This window comes from Palaemon carinicauda, chromosome 14 (genome assembly GCF_036898095.1).
Source record: "Palaemon carinicauda isolate YSFRI2023 chromosome 14, ASM3689809v2, whole genome shotgun sequence".
NCBI lineage: Eukaryota > Metazoa > Arthropoda > Malacostraca > Decapoda > Palaemonidae > Palaemon > Palaemon carinicauda.
The window spans coordinates 136,381,832-136,406,263 of record NC_090738.1 but is presented as its reverse complement, the minus strand read 5'-3'; the positions used below and the strand labels follow the sequence as shown (position 1 = coordinate 136,406,263).

The 24,432-nt window shown below is 38.3% G+C and overlaps 2 protein-coding genes and 1 long non-coding RNA gene across 3 annotated transcripts in view; 2 read left to right on the top strand and 1 right to left on the bottom strand.

Moving 5' to 3' along the window:
* The window catches only part of LOC137653799 (high affinity copper uptake protein 1-like), a 107,529-nt gene extending 106,412 nt beyond the window's left edge, over nt 1-1,117 (bottom strand). The window contains exon 1 of the mRNA XM_068387454.1: nt 1,005-1,117. The gene's annotated coding sequence lies outside the window, so the exon portion shown is untranslated. The remainder of the gene's footprint in view (nt 1-1,004) is intronic.
* A 2,864-nt stretch (nt 1,118-3,981) lies between these two features.
* Pgls (6-phosphogluconolactonase) lies at nt 3,982-21,947 on the top strand. Its single transcript, XM_068386737.1, has 5 exons — nt 3,982-4,233; nt 15,421-15,621; nt 16,685-16,810; nt 19,451-19,608; nt 21,692-21,947. The coding sequence occupies exons 1-5, from the start codon at nt 4,089-4,091 to the stop codon at nt 21,791-21,793; spliced, it is 732 nt and encodes a 243-aa protein (XP_068242838.1). The 5' UTR covers nt 3,982-4,088; the 3' UTR covers nt 21,794-21,947.
* Nucleotides 21,948-22,170: 223 nt separating this feature from the next.
* Nucleotides 22,171-24,193, top strand: LOC137653376 (uncharacterized). The gene is made up of 2 exons (XR_011046464.1): nt 22,171-22,877; nt 23,301-24,193. It is a non-coding gene; the product is annotated as an uncharacterized lncRNA (long non-coding RNA).
* The last annotated feature ends 239 nt before the right edge of the window (nt 24,194-24,432 follow it).

The following is a 24,432-nucleotide window of genomic DNA, read 5'->3' as shown; positions in this document are numbered from 1 at the left end:
ATAATGGGGGTGGCTAACGAACCCCCTAGACTGTCATATTCTTAACGATTGGGTTAAAAACAAGGGAGTTATGGGGCATGGCCGTCATAATATATACACCACCAGCAAAACATATATAAGTATTTGTATATATATATATATATATATATATATATATATATATATATATATATATATGCTTACTAATGACCTAAGGGGGGGGGGGGTTAACGCCCCCTTGCCCCACCCCCAATCACTGTCGCTAGCATACAAGCACCACAAACCCACCTAACCCAACCTAGTAGTTCCCAAGTCACAACCCCTAGCCGGGTGCAAGCCTCCAGACCCCCTTTGCAAGTCTCTCCTACACACACACAAAAAAAAAGGGTATTTGCAGCACTCTAAATTATATCTCTAAAAATGATAAAATAACTTCATATGTTATATCGGATCATAGTAAAAAACATCTTCCCCATAAGGAATAACGATTTGGCTAGTAATAAGAAAGATATCGCCTGTCCCAACAAACTACATTCTACCCATATATAAATGCGGGAGCCTTTGTAGGGTGACAGCCAGATCCCGTAGAAAACGGGAATATTCTGAACTGTGGCCGTCGTTCTAAAAACGATTTTTGCGGGAGAAGCTAACTTAAAAAACCCACCTAACCTATGCTAAAAGCCATATCCTTACCCAGGGGGGCTGCGCCCCCCAGACCCCCCTTACACAACATATTTAAGATCCGTAGACCATTTCCAAACGTTTTTATTCTATACAAGATAACAGTCGGAGCGATAATAAGCAAATTAGGACGCTTGGGCGTAGCGCTACAAACTAGCCTAAATGCATTATCTATGCATAATTGTATATTGAAAATTCAGTCAAAAATTACAAAACAACTCCAAGGAACCATAGGAGTTACCCAAGCTCAGAGCCTAACATCTAAGTACATCTCACCGGTGAGCAATACTAATGTACGGATACATTTTAAATACAAAACATGAATATTATGAATCTGTACTTACGAAAAAAAATGTATCACTGCAAAATCCGGATTATTTGGTCGAGTGGCTGATCACTAAAAAGACCTACACTTAGAAGCAACACATTTCGTACTTCGTAATCACAGCAGACGGCGTTGCACCAGCTGGTAGTTGTGGGTTCGTACCCACGTAATCTTTCGCAATGTTTACTATGCTTCGTTCATTACAACATTTTATAGAATTTTATAGTATTTTCAAATATAATTACTGAATTTATGGATAAGAATAAAGTTTATGGAGCCACAACTCGTAATAAATTACTGAAATTATTAGAATTATTGATATTAATAATTAAAACTAGAGTATGTTAATATTTACAATGTTCCGCTCATTAAAATATTTTACAATATTTTCAAATATAAGTACTGAATTTGTGAATGAGAATTAGGTTTATGGAACCAGAACTTATAATAAATTACTTAAATTACTAAAATAAGTGATATTAATAATCAAAACTAGATTATGTCAATAGTTACCATGTTCCGTTCTTTACAATATTTTTCAGTATAAGTATTGAATGAATGAATAAAAATCAAGTGTATGGATCCACAACTTATAATAAATTACTGAAATTATTAGGATAATTGAAATTGATAATAAAAACTAGATAATGTTAATATTTGCAATGTTCCGCTCATTAAAGTATTTTACAATATATTCAAATATAAGTACTGAATTTGTGAATGAGAATTAGGTTTATGGAACAAAAACTCATAATAAATAACTGAAATTATTTGAATAAATTTTATCAATCATTAGAATTAAATCATGTCGATGTTTACTAAGTTCCGTTCATCACAGTATTTTACAGATTTTTCAAATATAAGTACTAAATTTGTGAATGAGAATTAATTTTATGGAACCACAACTAATAATAATCTACTGAAATTATTAGAATAATTTTATCAATCATTAGAATTAAATCATGTCAGTATTTACTATGTGTCGTTCATTACAGTATTTTCCAGAATAGGAGATAATATTAATAAAAATCAAGTTTATAGGACAATAACTTATATAGAATTGATATAATTATTATAAGTATTTTCATAAATACCAAAAAAAAAAAATATTTATTATTGTTTCCATACTTCACCAATAAAACCATTTTAACAATTATGATCTATGATCCCTAGTGTTATTAGTTATATGGATTGTGGGTATACATTGTGCAATTAAATAAAATTGCACTAAATATCAATAGATTCACTTACCTTAAGAATTTTGAAACGATGTCACTTTTTATAATAACTCAAGAGTAATCTAATCGTAGTGGCTACATTTTTCCAAATACCTATTACTAATCATTGAAATATTTAAATGTCAGAATAATCATGTAATTGAATTAATATAAAATAAAAGAGAATGGTATAATGCTATTAAAGAGCGTTAAGGGATTAATCTTCTTCCTTAGTTACCCATTGTTAAAACAAAAACGTTTTCTTTATATCTAAATTTTTGGATAATAGAAAATGTGTAATTCCGGCATAACTAACCTAGAGAAAGATTTATTTTAATTTAAGATTATTTATAATTTTCATATATTATAGTCGGCACTAGGACAGGAGATGCCATTCAGTATTGTTATAAAACTAGAATAGAGCCATATACAATTAATAAAATGTGAAATTCGGTAGGTGTTGATAGTGTGGATTTGACAATAAATGAGCAATATGACTGTGAAGGCCCTGTAAAGAGTAGGGTTCACCTGCTGTATAGGACCAGAAAAGTAAAGTAAAGTGAAATGCAAAAAACTATGGGTCACTGATGCAAAATTTTACTTTATAAATGACACTAATTTTACAACTGAAAATTTAAACTAAATTCTTACTAGTGGTAGTGAGTAGATGACATTTAAACAATAAAAACGAAAACAACACAGTGTATGGTTGATGAAAAAAAAAAATAATTTAAGAAAATTTGGTGACATTCGAATAAATATTAATGATATCAGTGTATTACTGAAATGTAACGTGTACCAATGCTCAAAATTAAGTAACTTAATATACATTCATGTATAACAATGAATGTGGGTATTAAAACTATTCTATCTTGTTTCTTTTCCTCTTTTTTTTAAATGATTATATTTTATATGTGAAAGATCCAATTTAATGTTGCCAATGTTCTTAAATGGCAGGACAGGATTAGAAATGGAACTAAAAGAGAGATTACTCGAGTACCATATGTGGATGAGATCATGATGAGGAGTAGATGGAGATGGTTTGGGCATGCTCTTCGCACTCTCCAAGAGAGATTAGTTCACCAAACGTTTAACTGGGCTCCACAAGGCACTAGAAAAATTGGAGGACTCAGGCCTACATGGCTTAGGACTATAAAGCGCGAAGTAGATGGTGATTGGAGAAGTAATGAATTAAAAGCTCAAGACAAAGAAGACTGGCGAAATCTAACCGAGGCCCTTTGCGTCAATAGGCGTAGGAGGAGATGACGATGATGAATGTTCTTGAAATATTTTAATTTGATTGTTCATTACTTCTCTTGTAGTTTATTTATTTCCTTTCCTCACTGGTCTATTATTTTTATTTTGGAGCTCTTGGGATTATAGCCTCCTGCTTTTCCAAGAGTGGTTGTAGACTGGTTGTAGCTTAGCTTAGAATAATAATAATAATAATAATAATAATAATGATGATAATAATAATAATGGTAATACTGTAACAAAAATAGTAATAATAGTAATAATAATTATATCATTAATAATAATAAATAATAATAATAATTCAATCCTTGAAGTGCATTTAAAAACCCTACACACCTCCTTTACTACTACTGTACAGCATTCTATAGAATTTTCAAAAGATTCGTGAAATAATAATAATAATAATGATAATAATAATTAATAATAAATAAATAAATAAATAAAAAATAATTATTCAAGCCACGGGGTGCATTTACAAACCCTAAACATCTCTTTTACTACTACTGTACAGCACTCTATAAAATTTCCTTAGGATTCGGGAACCGTAATACTTGCTTGACAGCTGTTGCAAGTTCAACGGCCGCAACATTTCCTTTTTCCGGTTGAGCACATTTCCTGCAATTTCCCCTGCAATGTCACCTTTACCTCCACACTCCAAGATGGTGAGGAAAGTCGTGAAGGACGAAGGTGAAGTTGCTAAAGAACTTTGCTACTTGGTTGAAAAGCTTGCAAATGAGGCTATTGAAGCAAGGGGTGCCTTTACAATAGGATTATCTGGTAAGAAGTAATTATTATTGTTATTATTATTAATTAATTATTATTATCACTATTTATTAACCCTTTTACCCCCGGGGTATTTGGAAATTTCCAACCCTTAACCCCCAAGGGGTTATTTTTTTCCCCAGCACATTTTGCAGTATATTTTTTTTTAAATTGCTCTAACAGCCTTAATTTTGGTCATAGAGAGGTCAGGTTGGTCTCATTCTCTTGGAAAATGCCTGAATTTTCTCAAAAAAATATAAAAAAATATGAAAAATAAATTTTTATAGCATTTTTTGCAAGGACGTACCGGTACGTCCATGGGCGTAAAGGGATGACTTGTGAAACGTACCAGTACGTCCTTTGGGGGTAAAAGGATTAATAATATCATTATTATTATCATTATTGTTATTATTAATTTTTAATTATTATTGTTATTACTATTATTATTATTATTACAGTATTATTATTATTACTTACTAAGCTACAACCCTAGTTGGATAAGCAGGATGTTATAAGCCCAGGGGCTCCAACAGGGAAAATAGCTCAGCGAAGAAAGGGAACAAGGAAAAATAAAATATTTAAAGAAGAGCAACAATATTAAAATTCTTATTATTAGAGCCTTTGTTTGTATATCAGCGTCCAGTTCCTCGGGTGAGCATAAAATATGGATACCGACTAAACTAAACTCCCCCACCTAACCTAACCTACTTACCTAACGGGACTGATGCCCCCTGTGACCCCCCTTTACACCGCTGGGAGCCTTTGTACATCAGGGGCCAGTTCCTCCCCTGTGGATTAAAAATGGACATCAACTAACCTATACTTTCCCCCCTAACCTAACCTACTAACCATATCCTTACCTACTTAGCTAACAGGGGGGGGGGGGGCTACCGCCCCCTTGCGACCCCCTTTACACTGCCGTAGCCTAAGTTAGCCATAATAATAGATACAGGTGGCCGCTATCATACATACACCCCCACCGCTGTATTCTTAGTCAGCCGTCATCATACTTACAGGTGGCTGATATCGTACTTCACCCCTTTTTGTTATTATTATTTTTATTACTAGCCAAGATACAACCATAGTTGGAAAAGCAGGATGCTATAAGCCCAAGGTCTCCAACAGGGAAAAATATCCCAGTGGGGAAATAAAATAAGGAAATAAATAAACTTCTAGGGAAGTAATGACCAATTAAGATAAAATGATTTAAGGACAGTATCATCATTAAAATAAACCTTTCACATATAAACTATTAAAATTAAAAAAAAAACACGAGGCAGAGAAATAATATAGAATAGGGTATTTTTCCTCCTGGTATAGGAATATTGTTTACTCTTAAGACAAGGTTAAATTAAGTGACGACATTATATATATAAGACTAACGGCAGATTATAAAATATAAGTCGTTGTTTTTATGGGAGGTTGGCCATAGTTGTAAAAATATCCTAACTGCTGAAGAAATTGTACGATGTAATTATCGTATGGAAAACTACTGAAAAAGTCTCACTTCATGTAATATGTAATTTATCAAATCATGTGATAATTATTAATCCTATTACTTGCACTATTAACCCTTTTACCCCCGGGGTATTTGGAAATTTCCAACCCTTAACCCCCAAGGGGTTATTTTTTTCCCAGCACATTTTGCAGTATATTTTTTTTGAATTGCTCTAACAGCCTTAATTTTTGTCATAGAGAGGTCAGGTTGGTCTCATTCTCTTGGAAAATGCCTGAATTTTCTCAAAAAAAAGTTATCAAAAAATATGAAAAACAAATTTTTATAGCATTTTTTTGCAAGGACGTACTGGTACGTCCATGGGGGGACGTACTGGTACGTCCATGGGGGTAAAGGGATGGCTTTTGTGAAACTTACCAGTACGTCCTTTGGGGGTTAAAGGGTTAAGAAATAGAAATATCAAGTTTGATCTTAACCCAACCTAGGTTGTCATGCCCTTACTCATTGCCCCAATTGGACTCCTACACTTTATCTAAATTAAAATGACCCATAATTAGAGAACCATGACTTACGAACATCACCTGTGTGTGACACTGTGAGTGTTGTAGAGCACACCCCTCACTTGTAACTTGTTTGTACATTGTTTACATGCCAAATACAAATGGAAATTGTTCCTATTTATGTACAAACGATCCGAGGGAGAAGTCATTGAATAAGCAGCAGCTGTCATTGTGCATGGTAGCATATTAGACCAGCAACAGGATGAGTTAGAGCCCAACATGTTAACCCTTTTACCCCCAAAGGACGTACTGGTACGTTTCACAAAAGCCATCCCTTTACCCCCATGGACGTACCGGTACGTCCTTGCAAAAAAATGCTATAAAAATTAGTTTTTCATATTTTTTGATAATTTTTTGAGAATATTCAGGCATTTTCCAAGAGAATGAGACCAACCTGACCTCTCTATGACAAAAATTAAGGCTGTTAGAGCAATTTAAATAAAATATACTGCAAAATGTGCTTGGAAAAAAATAACCCCCTGGGGGTTAAGGGTGGGAAATTTCCAAATACCCCGGGGGTAAAAGGGTTAATATTCGTATATGGTTAACTTGGCAAATTACCGTAGGTAGGGAACTAACATACAAGGTACTGTATTCTAGATAAGCAAATTACGTTAGAACGTATCCCTCTAATTTTCCTCAGCAAATTTTGATTAATGTATATTTGCAGGATTTTTATCAATGAAACACAAATTCTTGTATATATGGCATTATATGATATTTCACAGTTGAATTAAACTCAGTCCCATTATGAGAATATTTCTTTAAAAAAGTAATCTGATACAGAGATAAAGATTAGATATTAAATATAAGTCTAGGAGCCTCGATGGCTGAGTCAGTTTTGGCAGCAAGCTCAGACTTCGTAGAAGTCTGTGGTGCGGGTTCAACTCCTCACCCGACCAGTCAGAAAGGCGGACACTTTACTATCCTTGTAGACACCTCAGGATTATGTATGTAATCGACGGATAGGTTTGCGTAAAAGCAAATGGGTGTTACATACTAATACACACACAAACACAGCCATTCCAACACCTAAAAACATAAGAAACCTCACACGCTCGAACTGTTGACCTAACTATGCCATGGCTCCTCGCTGCTGGGAGGAAGGGCGATGGTGGCTGGTATAACACAAACATAAGCTACTGGGGTCTAAGCGATGACAGGCAGGGCAGCCGGTCGGGACTACAGTCTACCCCAATAGCCAAAACAAAGTCCTTCAAAAAGAAGGCAACCGTGTTACCCCATACGAATGAGAAAAAAGCACGCTAATAGAAGAAGAAGAAGAATTAAATACAAGTCTATATTTCATAATATGATTTGTATCCCAAAATAACTCAAGAAAATATAGGTATATGGGGGTGGGGCACTGAAAGATTAAACCATAAACGATGGTGACCTAACCTATTCGTACAATCCTATATTTGGTGCAAGTCTAAAGTAAAAGTTTTACTAAGCGGGTGCCATGTTACCAGAGACTTTTGTATGGAAATAAAACAAATGAATTCATTTAATCTAATTATGAGAATAATACACTTAATGAGTAGTGTAGTACATACATATATCAAGAAACTTCCCCCAATTTTGAGGGGTAGCCGACATCAAACAAATGATAAAGAAAAGGGGACCTTTCCTCTCTACGTTCCTCCCAGCCTGACAAGGGACTCGGCCGAGTTCGGCTGGTACTGCTAGGGGTAGTAGTGTAGCAGAATCATACAAATTATGGAACCTTTGGTCTTGGCTAAAATCATGACAAAAACCATCATACTGCACCTGTAAAGTAGTTTCTTGAAAATAAAAGATCCAAGTTTTTGATGTGACTGAGAAATATCTCTTAAAGCACTGGATTGAAGTTAGTGATGCTATTATTATTATTAATATTATTATTATTGTTACTACATGCTAAGCTACAACCCTAGTTGGAAAAGCAGGATTCTATAAGCCCAGGGGCTCTGACGGAAAATAGCCTAGTGAGGGAAGGAGACAAGGAAAAATAAAAAAAATTCAAGAATAGTAACAGCATTAAAATAAATATTTCCCATATAAACTATAAAAACTTTAACAAAAAAAGAGGAAGAGAAAATGATAACAGTGTGCACGAGTATAGCATCAAGCAAGAGAACTCTAACCCAGTAGAAGATTCTATTATCATATCACAATATTTTGTGATTTGGTAATTTCTTATAGTCCGATATTAACCCTTTTACCCCCAAAGGACGTACTGGTACGTTTCACAAAAGCCATCCCTTTACCCCCATGGATGTACCGGTACGTCCTTGCAAAAAACTGTTTTTTCAATATTAATCTTACCCGATGATCATGTAGCTGTCAACTCTGTTGCCCGACAGAAATCTACGGTCGGGATACGCCAGCGATCGCTATACAGGTGGGGGTGTACACAACAGCGCCATCTGTGGTCAGGTACTCCAGTACTTCTTGTCAACACCACCTCAATTTTTCCTCTGTCGTGCCACCGGCTAGACCTACTTGGATACGCTGTTGATTCTGGAGTTATTGTTCACGATTTGGTGATGTATTTGCTCTAGAGTTTAGCCTTCGCTATTCAGGAAGCTTTAACATTAGCTTAGCAAGTTTTTGGAATTAATTTGATTTAATTTTGGTGACGAAGAGAGTATGAACTCTCTTTCACTTTTAAATGGCCAACCCTTCCCTTAGACGGAAGTGTTGGTGTCGAAGAGAGTATAGACTCTCTTTCTTAATTTTGCTTAACAAAGTTATAGATTTATTTTATATCTCTCCGCCTTTTATAGGCCTCTTCGATTAACTTCCTTTTATTATAAACTTATTAAAATTAATTTTTATGTTTGTTTATATGCGACCTTTCCTAATAGTAGGCGGTCTTTTCTTGGAACCGAAGTTAATTTACATTGAGCCCGTCATATCGTTTTTGCTATTTTAATTTTAATGTTTTTGAAAGAATTTCTTTGATAGTCTCGTATTGTTTTCAAAGTTGAACTAACGTTTTGTTTTGTCTCCGCAGTTGTTGATGTTCAGAACGTTCAACTTGCGCTCTATCGTTACGATAGAGAGAGAGTATTCACGGTTTCACGTTGCAGTAAGAGTAAACCGATTCTAGCGTTTTGTTCATTCTTTCTTAGCTTAAATGGTTTTAATTCTAATAAAGGAACTTTTTGGGAAATCTTTCAGTTTTTTTCCTTTAACAATTATATGTTTTAACGATAGATATAATTGGGCTCATCTCTCAGGTTCTAAGTCAAGAGAGAGAGAGAGAGAGATAGAGACGGAGGGAGAGAGAGGAGGATAAACGTTTCGTTCAAGCGGGTAACGTTGTTATCGTTTTTGCTCTTCTCCCTAGTCTCTTTAGGGGAAGAAGGTAAACGTTTCTAGAGTTTTATTCTTGTTCCCAGGCTTTATGCGGTGAGAGATTTTAAACGTAGTTTATTTGATCTAGTGTTTAGTCTCTTTTCCAGCCACTGAATTCTTTATCTTTCATTATGTTTTTCTGTTACATTGTAATACTGTTTTCGCAATTACTAACTTTTAATGAAGGATAGAATTGCGTGTTTCAGGTACAAACCACTTAAAGTTTCGAGTTCAGTGAAATAAGTGCAAACAGAAAATCAAAAGTGATGAAGTGATAAGCGCAAAGTGTTACAGTGTTGCGTTCGAGGGTTCGTCTGTTCGTGCCAGTTGTTCGCCTAGTCTGGGACCTCTTACAAGCTCCCAAGCCCAGGGGAGAAGTAATGTCGAAGGACTTATGGGTTCATCAGGCCTTGATCGACGAACAGACGTTTCCCTCCGTGGTTTCGGGTGTACCCACTCACGTAGCCGACGTGATCACCCCACCCACACAAAGACGAGAGAGCCCATTTATTCCTCGTCTGCGGAAGAGGTTTCTCGCAGAAACCATGGACCAAATCTTGCAGCTTTTAAGTGCAAGTCGGTCCCTTCCGCGCAAGTCCAACGGCCTAGGTGTAGCCACTGCCACTGGGTCAGTTCGGACTTGCTGCAGTACGACAACTGCACACCTCCCAGAGAGGCAAGGTGGTACCGCAACAGGCAGTAACTCCGTCTGTTGCCGCACCAGCTGTTTTAGACCCTCAGTCTCAACGGACAGTAGCTCCGTTTGTTGTTGTCTTTCATAGACCCTAGTGGTCCATGCTGCAGACTATACAGTCTCAGCTTGCTCCTTCATACAGGAGTATCATGCTGGAAGGTTGACAATGCAGCCTGTTAACCTACAACCCGCCGAGGTTGTGCGCTCAGCAGATACTGCGGCTGCCTGCTCCCACCCTCCACCTGTGAGAGCTCCACCTCCGGTGCGCAGTCCACCCTGCCAGACGCATGTTCTTGCTGCGCCTCCTGCTTTCATGCGTGAGTTGCCGCATCGGGAGTTGCCGGGTTCCAGCACTATGAGGCAACCTCCTCAACCCATGAAGCAGGAGCCTCATGCTATGCGGCATCCTCCTCAACCCATGAGGCAGGAGCCTCATGCTATGCGGCAACCTCCTCTACCCATGAGGCAGGAGCCTCATGCTATGCGGCATCCTCCTCAACCCATGAGGCAGGAGCCTCATGCTTTGCGGCATCCTCCTCAACCCATGAGGCAGGAGCCTCATGCTATGAGGAGCCTCATGCTATGCGGCATCCTCCTCAACCCATGAGGCAGGAGCCTCATGCTATGCGGCAACCTCCTCTACCCATGAGGCAGGAGCCTCATGCTATGCGGCATCCTCCTCAACCCATGAGGCAGGAGCCTCATGCTATGCGGCATCCTCCTCAACCCTTGAGGCAGGAGCCTCATGCTATGAGGAGCCTCATGCTATGCGGCATCCTCCTCAACCCATGAGGCAGGAGCCTCATGCTATGCGGCAACCTCCTCAACCCATGAGGCAGGAGCCTCATACTATGCGGCATCCTCCTCAACCCATGCGGCATGAGCCTCATCCCTTGCAGCATGAGCCTCATCCCATGCAGCATGAGCCTCATACCATGCAGCATGAGCCTCATCCCATGCAGCATGAGCCTCATCCCATGCAGCATGAGCCTCATCCCATGCAGCATAAGCCGCATGCCATGCAACAAGCTGCATACCTTACAGCATGCTCTGCATACTATGCTCTGCATACCTTACAACATGCTCTGCATTCCTTACAGCATGCTCTGCATACAGCATGCTCTGCATACAGCATGCTCTGCATACCTTACAGCATGCTCTGCATACCTTACAGCATGCTCTGCATACCTTACCGCATGCTCCTCAGTCACACATCTTTGGTTGTTGCCAACTCACAAGACTGTCAAGCAGTTTCATAACGTTGCCTTCTGGTCTGCTGCTTTTGCACCAGTGAAACCCTCACTGAGAGAACTTAGCTTTTCTCGGATATGGTTCCTGTAGATGAGAAAGTGCTATTCTCCCTCCTTCTGATATTCCCTTGAGGACTCTGTCATTTGGAGAGGAGCCTTAAGCTGCTTAGCCTCCTATGGACTTTTATTTAAGCATAAAATGCTTCCAGGGAGGGTAATGGTTCCGCTTCAGGCGCTAACCCCGTCTGTTGCCACACCTGCTCCCATAGACCTTGAGCTTTGTTGCAAGACATGCAGTCCAAGCTTAGTCCTTGTTAGAGGATTTTTTGTTTACGGAGTCAGTGTGTCACTGGGAAGACGTTCAACAACCAGCAGAGGTGACTTGTTGTGACGCAGTGCGGCAACCTCAGCAACCCGATAAGGAGTTGTCTGTACTACCCAGACAGTCTAGACAGTTTCGGGTTGTCGCTGTACTTCCTCGCTTCCCCATGGTTGACAGTTCACAGACTGTGCAGCAGTACCATGATCTTGTGTCTGGCTCCGTCAGACGACTGGCTTTTAAGAGCTCCCACAAGTCGTCGCTGTCTGGAGAATCTCAGATGGACTATGGATCTGACCAAGGAACTGGGCCTCCTGGTCAATTTAGAGGAGTCTCAGCTCGTCCCATCCCAGACCATTGTCTACCTGGGTATGGAGCTTCAGAGTCGAGCTTTTCGGGCTTTTCCGTCGGCCCCAAGGATCTACCAAGCCCTAGAATGCATCCAGAGCATGCTGAGAAGGAACCGATGCTCAGTCAGGTAGTGGATGAGTCTAACAGGGACACTTTCATCGCTGGCCCTGTTCATCGAGTTAGGGAGACTCCACCTCCCCCCCCTTCAGTATCATCTAGCTGCTCACTGGATAAAGGACATGACGCTAGAGACGGTCTCAGTTCCTGTTTCCGAAGAGAGGAGGTCTACTCTAACGTGGTGAAAGAACAGCTTTCTTCTCAAGGAAGGTCTACCTTTGGCTGTTCAGAAACCCGACCGCCGTCTCTTCTCGGACGCATCAGACACGGGCTGGGGTGCGACTTTGGACGGACAGGAGTGCTCGGGAACATGGAATCAGGAGCAAAGGACACTTCACATCAATTGCAAGGAGCTGTTGGCGGTTCATCTGGCCTTGATAAACTTCAAGTCCCTCCAGCTTAACAAGGTGGTGGAGGTGGACTCTGACAACACCACAGCCTTGGCTTACATCTCCAAGCAGGGAGGGACTCATTCGTGGAAGTTGTTCTAGATCGCAAGGGACCTCCTCATCTGGTCAAAAGATCGAAAGCTCACGCTGGTAACGAGGTTCATTCAGGGCGATATGAATGTCATGGCAGATCGCCTCAGCCGGAAGGGTCAGGTCATCCCCACAGAGTGGACCCTTCACAAGAATGTTTGCAGCAGACTTTGGGCCCTGTGGGGTCAGCCAACCATAGATCTGTTCGCTACCTCGATAACCTAGAGGCTCCCGTTGTATTGTTCTCCGATTCCAGACCCAGCAGCAGTTCACGTGGATGCTTTTCTGCTGGATTGGTCCCATCTCGACCTGTATGCATTCCCGCCGTTCAAGATTGTCAACAGGGTACTTCAGAAGTTCGCCTCTCGCAAAGGGACACGGCTGACGTTGGTTGGCTCCCCTCTGGCCCGCGAGAGAATGGTTCATAGAGGTACTGCAATGGCTGGTCGACATTCCCAGGACTCTTCCTCTAGGAGTGGACCTTCTACGTCAACCTCACGTAAAGAAGGTACACCCAAACCTCCACGCTCTTCGTCTGACTGCCTTCAGACTATCGAAAGACTCTCAAGAGCTAGGGGCTTTTCGAAGGAGGCAGCCAGAGCGATTGCCAGAGCAAGGAGGACATCCACTCTCAGAGTCTATCAGTCTAAAGGGGAAGTCTTCCGAAGCTGGTACAAGGCCAATGCAGTTTCCTCAACCAGTACCACTGTAACCCAGATTGCTGACTTCCTGTTACATCTAAGGAACGTAAGATCCCTTTCAGCTCCTACGATCAAGGGTTACAGAAGTATGTTGGCAGCGGTTTTCCGCCACAGAGGCTTGGATCTTTCCACCAACAAAGATCTACAGGACCTCCTTAGGTCTTTTGAGACCTCAAAGGAACGTCGGTTGTCCACTCCAGGCTGGAATCTAGACGTGGTCCTAAGGTTCCTTATGTCATCAAGATTTGAACCTCTCCAATCAGCCTCTTTTAAGGACCTCACATTAAAAACTCTTTTCCTCGTGTGCTTGGCAACAGCTAAAAGAGTAAGTGAGATCCACGCCTTCAGCAGGAACATAGTTTTCACATCTGAAACGGCTACATGTTCCTTGCAGCTCGGTTTTTTGCTAAAACGAGCTTCCTTCACGTCCTTGGCCTAAGTCGTTCGAGATCCCAAGCCTGTCCAACTTGGTGGGGAACGAACTGGAGAGAGTACTTTGCCCAGTTAGAGCTCTTAGGTACTATCTAAAAAGGTCATAACCTTTACGAGGACAATCAGAAGCCTTATGGTGTGCTATCAAGAAGCCTTCTCTTCCAAGGTCTAAGAACTCAGTTTCTTACTAAAGCAGGCTTCTGATTAGGGAAGCACATTCTCATCTGAAGGAAGAAGACCTTGCTTTGCTGAAGGTAAGGACACATGAAGTGAGAGCTGTGGCTACTTCAGTGGCCTTCAAACAGAACCGTTCTCTGCAGAGTGTTATGGATGCAACCTATTGGAGAAGCAAGTCAGTGTTCGCATCATTCTATCTCAAAGATGTCCAGTCTCTTTACGAGAACTGCTACACCCTGGGACCATTCGTAGCAACGAATGCAGTAGTAGGCGGGGGCTCAGCCACTACATTCCCATAATCCCATAACCTTTTTAACCTTTCTCTTGAATACTTTTTATGGGTTGTACGGTCGGCTAAGAAGCCTTCCACATCCTTGTTGATTTGGCGGGTGGTCAATTCTTTCTTGAGAAGCGCCGAGGTTAAAGGTTGTGATGAGGTCCTTTAGTATGGGTTGCAGCCCTTTATACTTCAGCACCTAAGAGTCGTTCAGCATCCTAAGAGGACCGCTACGCTCAGTAAGGAAGACGTACTTAATAAAGGCAGAGTAATGGTTCAAGTCGTCTTCCTTACCAGGTACTTATTTATTTTATGTTATTTTTGAATAACTAATAAAATGAAATACGGGATACTTAGCTTCTTTGTTAACATGTATGCTGGTCTCCACCCACCACCCTGGGTGTGAATCAGCTACATGATCATCGGGTAAGATTAATATTGAAAAATGTTATTTTCATTAGTAAAATAAATTTTTGAATATACTTACCCGATGATCATGATTTAATTGACCCACCCTTCCTCCCCATAGAGAACCAGTGGACCGAGGAAAAAATTGAGGTGGTGTTGACAAGAAGTACTGGAGTACCTGACCACAGATGGCGCTGTTGTGTACACCCCCACCTGTATAGCGATCGCTGGCGTATCCCGACCGTAGATTTCTGTCGGGCAACAGAGTTGACAGCTACATGATCATCGGGTAAGTATATTCAAAAATTTATTTTACTAATGAAAATAACATTTTTTAAATTTTTTTGGATATTTTTGGTAACTTTATGAGAAACTTCAAACCTTTTCCAAAATAATGAGACCAACCTGACCTCTCTATGACGAAAATTGAGGCTGTTAGAGCAATTTAAAAAAAAATATATTGCAAAATGTGTTTGAAAAAAAAAAAGCCTGGAGGTTAAGGGTTGGAAAGTTCCAAATAGCGTTGGGGGTAAAAGGATTAATAAACTGTACATGCGAAATACACTTACATTATAATGGTATGTACACAAATATATTGCCTAATATTTTAAATTAGTTTATCTTTATCTAATTTTACAGGAGGGTCTATGGCAAAGTTCCTCTGTAATGGTTTACCATCTCTAAGTACTGAATGGGACAAGTGGTCCCTGTTCTTCTGTGACGAGCGACTAGTCCCTTTCTCAGATGGAGATTCGACTTTCAAGATTTACAAAGAAGGACTCGTCGGCAAAACACCCTTGACTGAAGAACAGTTTGTTGTCATCAATCCAGATTTAGAAGGTAAGAAAATGAGAATAAGAGATATTTCTTTGTATATTTTTCAATGTGGCTTGGTTGTTATGTAATCGAATTTAGCATTAGAGTAAAATGTACTACATTATTTATTATTGGTCATGATTTGAATCCCATTTTAATGAAAAGAGAGTACTAAACAAAGTAAAAATGTAGAATTTTTTAAAACTTACTATCGGAGTTGTGGGGGATGAAAGTGACGGAGAGACAGAAATTGAATGTGTTTGAGATGAAGTGTCTAAGGAGTATGGCTGGTGTATCTCGAGTAGATAAGGTTAGGAACGAAGTGGTGAGAGTGAGAACGGGTGTAAGAAATGAGTTAGCAGCCAGAGTGGATATGAATGTGTTAAGGTGGTTTGGCCATGTTGAGAGAATGGAAAATGGCTGTCTGCTAAAGAAGGTGATGAATGCAAGAGTTGATGGGAGAAGTACAAGAGGAAGGCCAAGGTTTGGGTGGATGGATGGAGTGAAGATTGTGACGCAGTTCCGGTAGGTCCTGCTGCTGCCTCCGATGCCTTAGATGACCGCGGAGGTAGCAGCAGTAGGGGATTCAACATTATGAAGCTTCATCTGTAGTGGATAATGTGGGAGGGTGGGCTGTGGCACCCTAGCACTACCATCTGAACTCGGTTGAGTCCCTTGTTAGGCTGGAGGAACGTAGAGAGTAGAGGTCCCCTTTTTGTTTCATTTGTTGATGTCGGCTACCCCCCAAAATTGGTGGAAGTGCCTTGGTATATGTATGTATGTATGTACTATTAGATAACTTATCAATATATATTTTTCTGAAATTTCATCAGTCCTATGAGAGAAATCAAACCTGCAAGGCTTGATTCAGATTTAATAGCAAAGTAAAATTCCTGAATATGTAAAATTATCTTTATTTTTGAAAATAATTAAGGGGAGAAGTCATCTACAACCAAGTGCTTGAAGAGCAATGATGACATATATCAGTAATTTCTGGTCTGTTTTATAGCTTTGAAATCTAAAGTTTAGGATAAAGGCAAGTTATATGCAAGCTACATTAAAGTTTTAAAATTTTCTCTTCTTTTAGTGGATGAAGCCGCCAAAGATTATGAAACTAAAGTGCGCAGTAGTTTCCCTGATAGCGAATGGCCCGTGTTTGATCTCCTGTTACTTGGAATGGGTCCCGATGGACATACTGCTTCTTTGTTCCCGGGTAAGTGAAAGTATGATACCTCAAGCTTTTAACCCTTTTACCCCCAAAGGACGTACTGGTACGTTTCACAAAAGCCATCCCTTTACCCCCATGGACATACCGGTACGTCCTTGCAAAAAAATGGTATAAAATTTTTTTTTTTCATATTTTTGATAATTTTTTGAGAAAATTCAGGCATTTTCCAAGAGAATGAGACCAACCTGACCTCTCTATGACAAAAATTGAAGCTGTTAGAGCAATTTAAAAAAAAATATACTGCAAAATGTGCTGGGAAAAAAATAACCCCTTGGGGTTTAAGGGTTGGAAATTTCCATATAGCCTGGGGGTTAAAGGGTTAACCTTTATGTGAAACTACTCATAGTGGTTTTTACTTAATGCAAACTTAGCATAATGTATATTTGTGATACTGGGTCTATGTATTATTTATATATGAGTGTTTAGGAGAAGGACACTCCAAGATGCAACCAATGTTCTCTAGTCTTTGGTTGAGCCATAGCCTTTGTACCATGGTCTTTCACTGTCTTGGGGTAGAGTTCTCTTGCTTGAGGGTACACTCAGGCACACAATTGTATCTTATTTCTCTTCCTCTTGTTTTTTTAAGCTTTTATAGTTTATATATGAAAAATCTATTTCAATGTTATTGTTAAAATATTTTATATTAATTGTTCATTCTCTTGTAGGTTATTTATTTCCTTTCCTCAATAGGCTATTTCTTCCTGTTGGAGCCCTTGGACTTATAGCATCCTGCTTTTCTAACTAGGGTTGTAGATTAGCTAGTAATAATAATAATTATAATAATAATATACTCAGCATAATAAATCTTTTAACCAAGAATGTATTCGTGTTAACTTCATTAGTTTACTAGTAAAATACAACCGGTATATTCCTGCGTTATAAGTTTAAACCAGGTTAAGGAAATGATTTGCTCAAAAAGGAGTTGAATGTGCTTATAAGTTTGAAGACAATACGTCAACCCTGTTTCAAATCAAGAGCTGACGCAGCCAGCAAATGGATGACAAACATTGTTATACGACTTTGGAAATAAAAGGAATGCTGTACAGTATTCCCTTTCCTGAAAGATTAAATTCCTTACAGTATAATGAGAAGAGGACACTTCTTACTACACTACAGTTTTGTGCGTTCTGGATATATCACCATAATTAACTGGAATTTTTCCTTTATGGGTTAAACATGGAATCTGTTCTCTCCATTCTTCTATTATTAGAACTTTTCACCTAAATTCCTATCTGGCAATGGTCATTGTTTGTGCACTTAATTTGTGACTTTCATAATTTCTGGGATCTTCTTACATGTCTTCACCTTGTTTCTTCCATTTCTACTACTTTTCAGATCAACTGTTCCTCATTTCTTTTCATCACCTGTCCAAACCCCTTTTTTTTCCTCTTAGTTTGTAATGCAAAATACAACACTGCATTACTTTATTTACGCTTTCTGGACACTTGGTTGTCTTTTTATATGCCCTTTCGTTCAGTTTTCACAATGAACCTATCTAGACTTGACTGCTGTTATTTTCTTTAACCCTTTTACCCCCAGTGGACGTACTGGTACGTTTCACAAAACTCATCCCTTTACCCCCATGGACGTACTGGTACGTCCTTGCAAAAAACTACTATTTACATTTTTTTTTGCATATTTTTGATAACTTTATAAGAAACTTCAGGCATTTTCTAAAAGAATGAGACCAACCTGACCTCTCTATGACGAAAATTAAGGCTGTTAGAGCAATTTAAAAATATATATTGTAAAATGTGCTTGAGAAAAAAAAAAATCCCCAGGAGTTAAGGGTTGGAAAGTTCCAAATAGCCTGGGGGTAAAAGAGTTAAAATCTAATGTTCATTCGACATCATATTGTTGGTACAGGTACAGTATTGTATTTTACTGTAGTACTCGCCCTGACGAAATCATATCTTTTATCAAATATTGCAGGGTTTCACTCATTCTTAACATCTCTTCAGTTGAAATCTCCACATTCTCGTAACACTCCCCCTGTTTCAGCTCAAATACCAATGTATTCAGTAACCGTAACACCTTCTAACTGCTTCTCATCAATCCAGAAAAGCAGACAACATCTTCTTAACTCTTCAGAATTGTAACTTTACCAATCGCAGATGTTGCAGTGCAAATGTAAAGTTTTTGTAGATTGGTTGCACGTTTTTTATTCTTCCTTACTGTCTTCTTCAATCATGCTGGGGGCCACTGTCATGATACTGTTAACTTTACAGTGCAGTGCAAAATGTCTTTGGGATGAACAATAGCAATCGCAAATCGACAAAGATCATGTGGTCACATACTGTACAAAAAATAATTCTAGCCTCACATGAGCAATAAATCTTCTATTAATGCGACTGAGAATGTGAAAGAATTAGGCTCTGAGTAAGGGGGGTGGCGATTGCAAGCTAATACAAAAACAAAATGATGCAAAAAGCATGTGAACACTGGATAGGTAATGTATGGGTAAGAGTGCTAATCTTGTCAGTATTTGTCCACAAAATTTGCATAGGAAAGAAAAATTTGCTTGCAAACTGAAACAATTCTCATATACTGAGGTATTACTGTACTATGTTAGACTACAAAAATTTGTCATTATTATAAACCTTGTATTTCTTACTTCAAACTCAGGTCACAAGCTGCTTCAAGAAAACAGTGTATGGATTGCAGCCATTAGTGATTCACCAAAGCCACCCCCTTGCAGAGTAACCATGACTTTTCCAGTCATCAATAGGGCTCGATGCTGCGTCTTTGCTATGGCCGGGCAAGGGAAAGCAGACATGGTCAAGGTGAGTTAATATTGAGGCTCAATACTACACAGTACTCTAGAAATTTTATTCCTGCTGTGACCAAGTTGTGGAATGATCTTCCCTAAACGGGTTGTTGAATCAGCAGAACTTCAAAAGTTCAAACTTGCAGCAAATGTTTTTATGTTGAACAGGCTGACATAAGTCTTTTTATAATTTATATAAGACATACCTGGTTTGATGTTACTGTTTTTAGAATATTTTATTGTTATTTTTTTCTCATATTGTTTATTTATTTCCTTATTTCCCTTCCTCACCGGGCTATTTTTTCCCTGTTGGAGCCCTTGGGTTATAGCATCTTGCTTTTCCAACTAGGGTTGTAGTTTGGCTAGTAATAATAATAATAATAATAATAATAATAATAATAATAATATTTGGAAGATATCCATGATTTGAATTCATAAATTCTGGCAGGGAATGGAAAATTACCTTGCATATCAGATTATAAGGTAACGCTGGATACGCAACTAGTTCCAGATAAAGTAGGAATCATTGCAAGGCAAGTTTAATGCACAAAGAATTCCTTCATAAGAATCTACAATTGTTAGATTTCACATTTATATAGCATTGTGTACTTGAATTAGGGCCACATAGCCTAAAGGGGTTAGGGGAAACTATTTGATTATGAGATGCAGCTTGCGTACAACCTAGCAGGTGCATTATAAAGTAAATGTTTAAGAGGTTGGACAGCCAAATGGAAAAAAGAAAGCAGGAACGGAGGTAACTAAAAGGTAGCAGTTAGTTTGTGAAGGGATGAAAAACATAACCTTAAGCAATGCCAACATTGTATCGAGTGAGGTGCGCTGATGACACTACCCCCTTAAGGGATCATCTTATAAGATCCATAATTCTGTTTCAGATAATTTCATTACCTTTTTATGCCACTGTTGTAGGAAGTGAAGGAAAATTTGCCAATATTTCAGTCATTCCTTCTCCATCTTGAGGCTCGATTCTACACAGTATTCTAGGAGTTTTATTCCAGCTGTGACCGAGTTGTGGAATGATCTTCCTAATCGGGTAGTTGATTCGGTAGAACTTACAAGTTCAAAGTTTTTATATTGAACAGGCTGACATAAGTCTCTTTTTATAGTTCATATATGAAAGATCTGTTATGATGGTACAGTGAACCCTCGTTTATCGCGGTAGATAGGTTCCAGACCCGGCTGCGATAGGTGAAAATCCGCGAAGTAGTGACACCATATTTACCTATTTATTTAACATGTATATTCAGACTTTTAAAACCTTCCCTTGTACGTAGTACTGTTAACAAACTACCCTTTAATGTACAGAACACTTAATGCATGTACTACAGTACCCTAGACTAAAACAGGCACAAATATTAAATGCGATTTTATATCATGCGTTTCCTAAACACGCCAAAAAGCACGATAAAAAATGGCAACCAATATTTTGTTTACGTTTCTCTGATCATAATGAAGAAACAAAACGCATTTACTGTACACATCTGTGTATAGGTTAGTTTTTGCATCGATTATATTGATTATTCAGTACAGTATGTTGATTTTGTTATTACCAATATGTATATATATATATGGGTTAAGAAAAAAATCCGCGAAGTGGTGAATCCGCGATGGTCGAACCGCGAAGTAGCGAGGGTTCACTGTACTCTTCTTGAAATATTTTATTTTAACTGTTCATTATATCTTATATACTGTAACTTATTTTCTTTCCTCACTGGGCTATTTTTTCCATGTTGCAGCCCTTGGGCTTATAGCATCATACTTTTAAAATTAGCGTTGTAGCTTAGCTAGTAATAATAATAATAATAATAATGCTGTAATAATGATAATAATAATAATAATAATAATAATAATAATATAGTGCACCTTAGAGAGAGAAATAAAATTTCTGGGTCGACCTGTGATGGCCGTAACCTCTGAATTCCATGCTTTTATCTTTCTCTGGTATATTTGGAAGATTTATATCAGAAAAGTGTAAAGAAGGACTCTTTTCACCGGGCGTCACAGGTCTCTCCCCAGAAATAAATTTTTCCTTCATCAAAATCCCTTTAATGTTCAGCTAATCCGACAAAAACTCTTTTCAGCGTATCCTCGGTGACGGGGAAGACTTACCCACTGGAATGGTCAAGCCCGTCAATGGAGAACTCATATGGATATTAGACGAGTCGGCAGCATCAAAGCTTTAAGGATACTTGCTCCTTTATTCAGTTTTTGACATAGTGGAAACTGTGGTGATATGTCAGCATTCCAGTTTAATTAGATATTTCTTATATGAAATCTGTTGGAAAATATATACAGCTAAGCTTCATTGTTGGAATTAAATAAAGGTAACTGATATTTGTTTTGCATTTAATGTTGATAGAAATTTAATCCTCCATAATATTGCCCTCATTATTTGTTTGGTTAATAGTGTTTATTTTTCTGTACAATTGGTTAAAACACAAAATATTTGAACCATACAAAAGTTTTAACCCTTTTACCTCCAATGGACGTACTGGTACATTTCACAAAACTCATCCCTTTACCCCCAAAATTGCAAAAAACTGCTATTTACATTTTTTTTTAATTTTTTGCATATTTTTGATAACTTTATGAGAAACTTCAGGCATTTTCCAAAAGAATGAGACCAATTTTACCTCTCTATGACGAAAATTAAGACTGTTAGAGCAATTTGAAAAATATATATTGCAAAATGTGCTTGAAAAAAAAAAAAAAAAAAAAACACCTGGGGGTTAAGGGTTGGAAAGTTCCGAATAGCGTGGCGGTAAAAGGGTTAAGATATTTCATTTCTTTATTTACTGATTGAGCAAATCTAAATGTAATATTCATACTAGAGTAAGTCCTTGGGTTGCAAAGGTTTTGACTTACAGCATTTCAGATACAATACAGTTCCCATAAAAGAATTGTTAATTTTTTTGTTACAGCTGTATTTTATCATTCTATATATGTCATCCCTTATTTCTTTTTAGTCCTAAGTTTTCATTTCCTTGTTTCCTTTACTCACTGGACTATTTTTCCCTTTTGGAGCCATTGGACTTATGGCATCTTGCTTTTCCAACTACTGAGCTTTTAATATTAATAATAGAAGTCTAATTGGAAAGGGACCTCTGGTAGTGGTATCACTCGCCCCAGTTTTAATACCGACACCCTTTAGGGGTGAGCGAGCTGGGTATATTCCTGGCATTCCATGCAACTTTTTTCTCTGGTATATTTAGCAGTATTTATACATTTGAAATGGTGCTTTAAGGAGCATTTCACTGGGTGACACAGGTTCCTCTGAAATGGTGCTTTAAGGAGCATTTCACTGGGTGAAACAGGTTCCTCTGAAATGGTGCTTTAAGGAGCATTTCACTGGGTGAAACAGGTTCCTCTGAAATGGTGCTTTAAGGAGCATTTCACTGGGTGACACAGGTTCCTCTGAAATGGTGCTTTAAGGAGCATTTCACTGGGTGACACAGGTTCCTCTGAAATGGTGCTTTAAGGAGCATTTCACTGGGTGACACAGGTTCCTCTGAAATGGTGCTTTAAGGAGCATTTCACTGGGTGACACAGGTTCCTCTGAAATGGTGCTTTAAGGAGCATTTCACTGGGTGACACAGGTTCCTCTGAAATGGTGCTTTAAGGAGCATTTCACTGGGTGACACAGGTTCCTCTGAAATGGTGCTTTAAGGAGCATTTCACTGGGCGACACAGGTTCCTCGCCCAGAAATAGATTTTTCCTTCGTCAAAATCCCTTTTTTACTGCATTATCATAGGCAAGAGACTTCCCTGCTTACACACCGTGCTGTATTCAGCCGTGTTTCAATTTACATCATTACTCGTTAAACGTCGTAGTAACGGATCTCCGTTGTAACCCGAGGTCTAAATGTACTTGCATTATTTAACCGATTTATCCTGCTTGCTTTGTATTTATACAATTTACTTGAAAATCAAATGTAAAGTCAGAAAATGATGCAAATCAACTCGCTTCATCAAGGAAATAGTTAAGTAATGGTTTGAACCAGTTTATTTCATTTGTGGGGGAGCCCCATTACCATAATTTTTCTTCTTGCATCGTCTTCATTGTTTATTCAATTACAAATGTTTAAAAATACTCTTACACAAATATTTTGAAGTGAACTCAGTTCTGTAATTTAGTGGTTTATGATTTATCTGTCTTAAACGTAGGTGTTGACCTTATTTAAAAAATAATCGGTCATAGAATTTTATATACAGTATTTTAAAATACAGTACAGTACATGTACTGTAATGTGGTACAGGTATTTATTACTTTTGTTCGTATATTTTGTGATTTTTTTTCAATCTACACACCTTCAGTATTATATAAGTGTACTGCACATGGAATTTTAGTGTTTTTTCACTTTAAACACTAAGCAAGAAAGCAAAAATCTACTGTATTGATCAAAGTCACCTTTTAACAAAATAAAATGTCTGTAGTTCACCAAACAAGAAGTCTAATTTACGACGATTACAACTGAAGAGGCTTGTGAATGTGGAAGGAATGATTTTGCTATAATCTGTAAAGGGACCACTGTGATATATTCTGAGCTAAGCAAAATGTTGGAAATAAAGATAAGTGCTTGTAAGCTTGTTTATTTCTTCAATTCTGTTCTGAAGTTTTCAGGAATCATGTGAGGTAAGGGTTTTGAAATAGATAAGTTCTATTGTTACTATTCGCAATAACATAAAAAAAATTGGAAGAACATATTCAAAATAATAAACAACTGCCTTACCAGAGCCGTCAGAAATCGTGTGAGGTAAGGGTTTTAAAATAAATAAGTTCTATTGTTACAATTTGCAATAACATAAAAAAATGGGAAGAGTA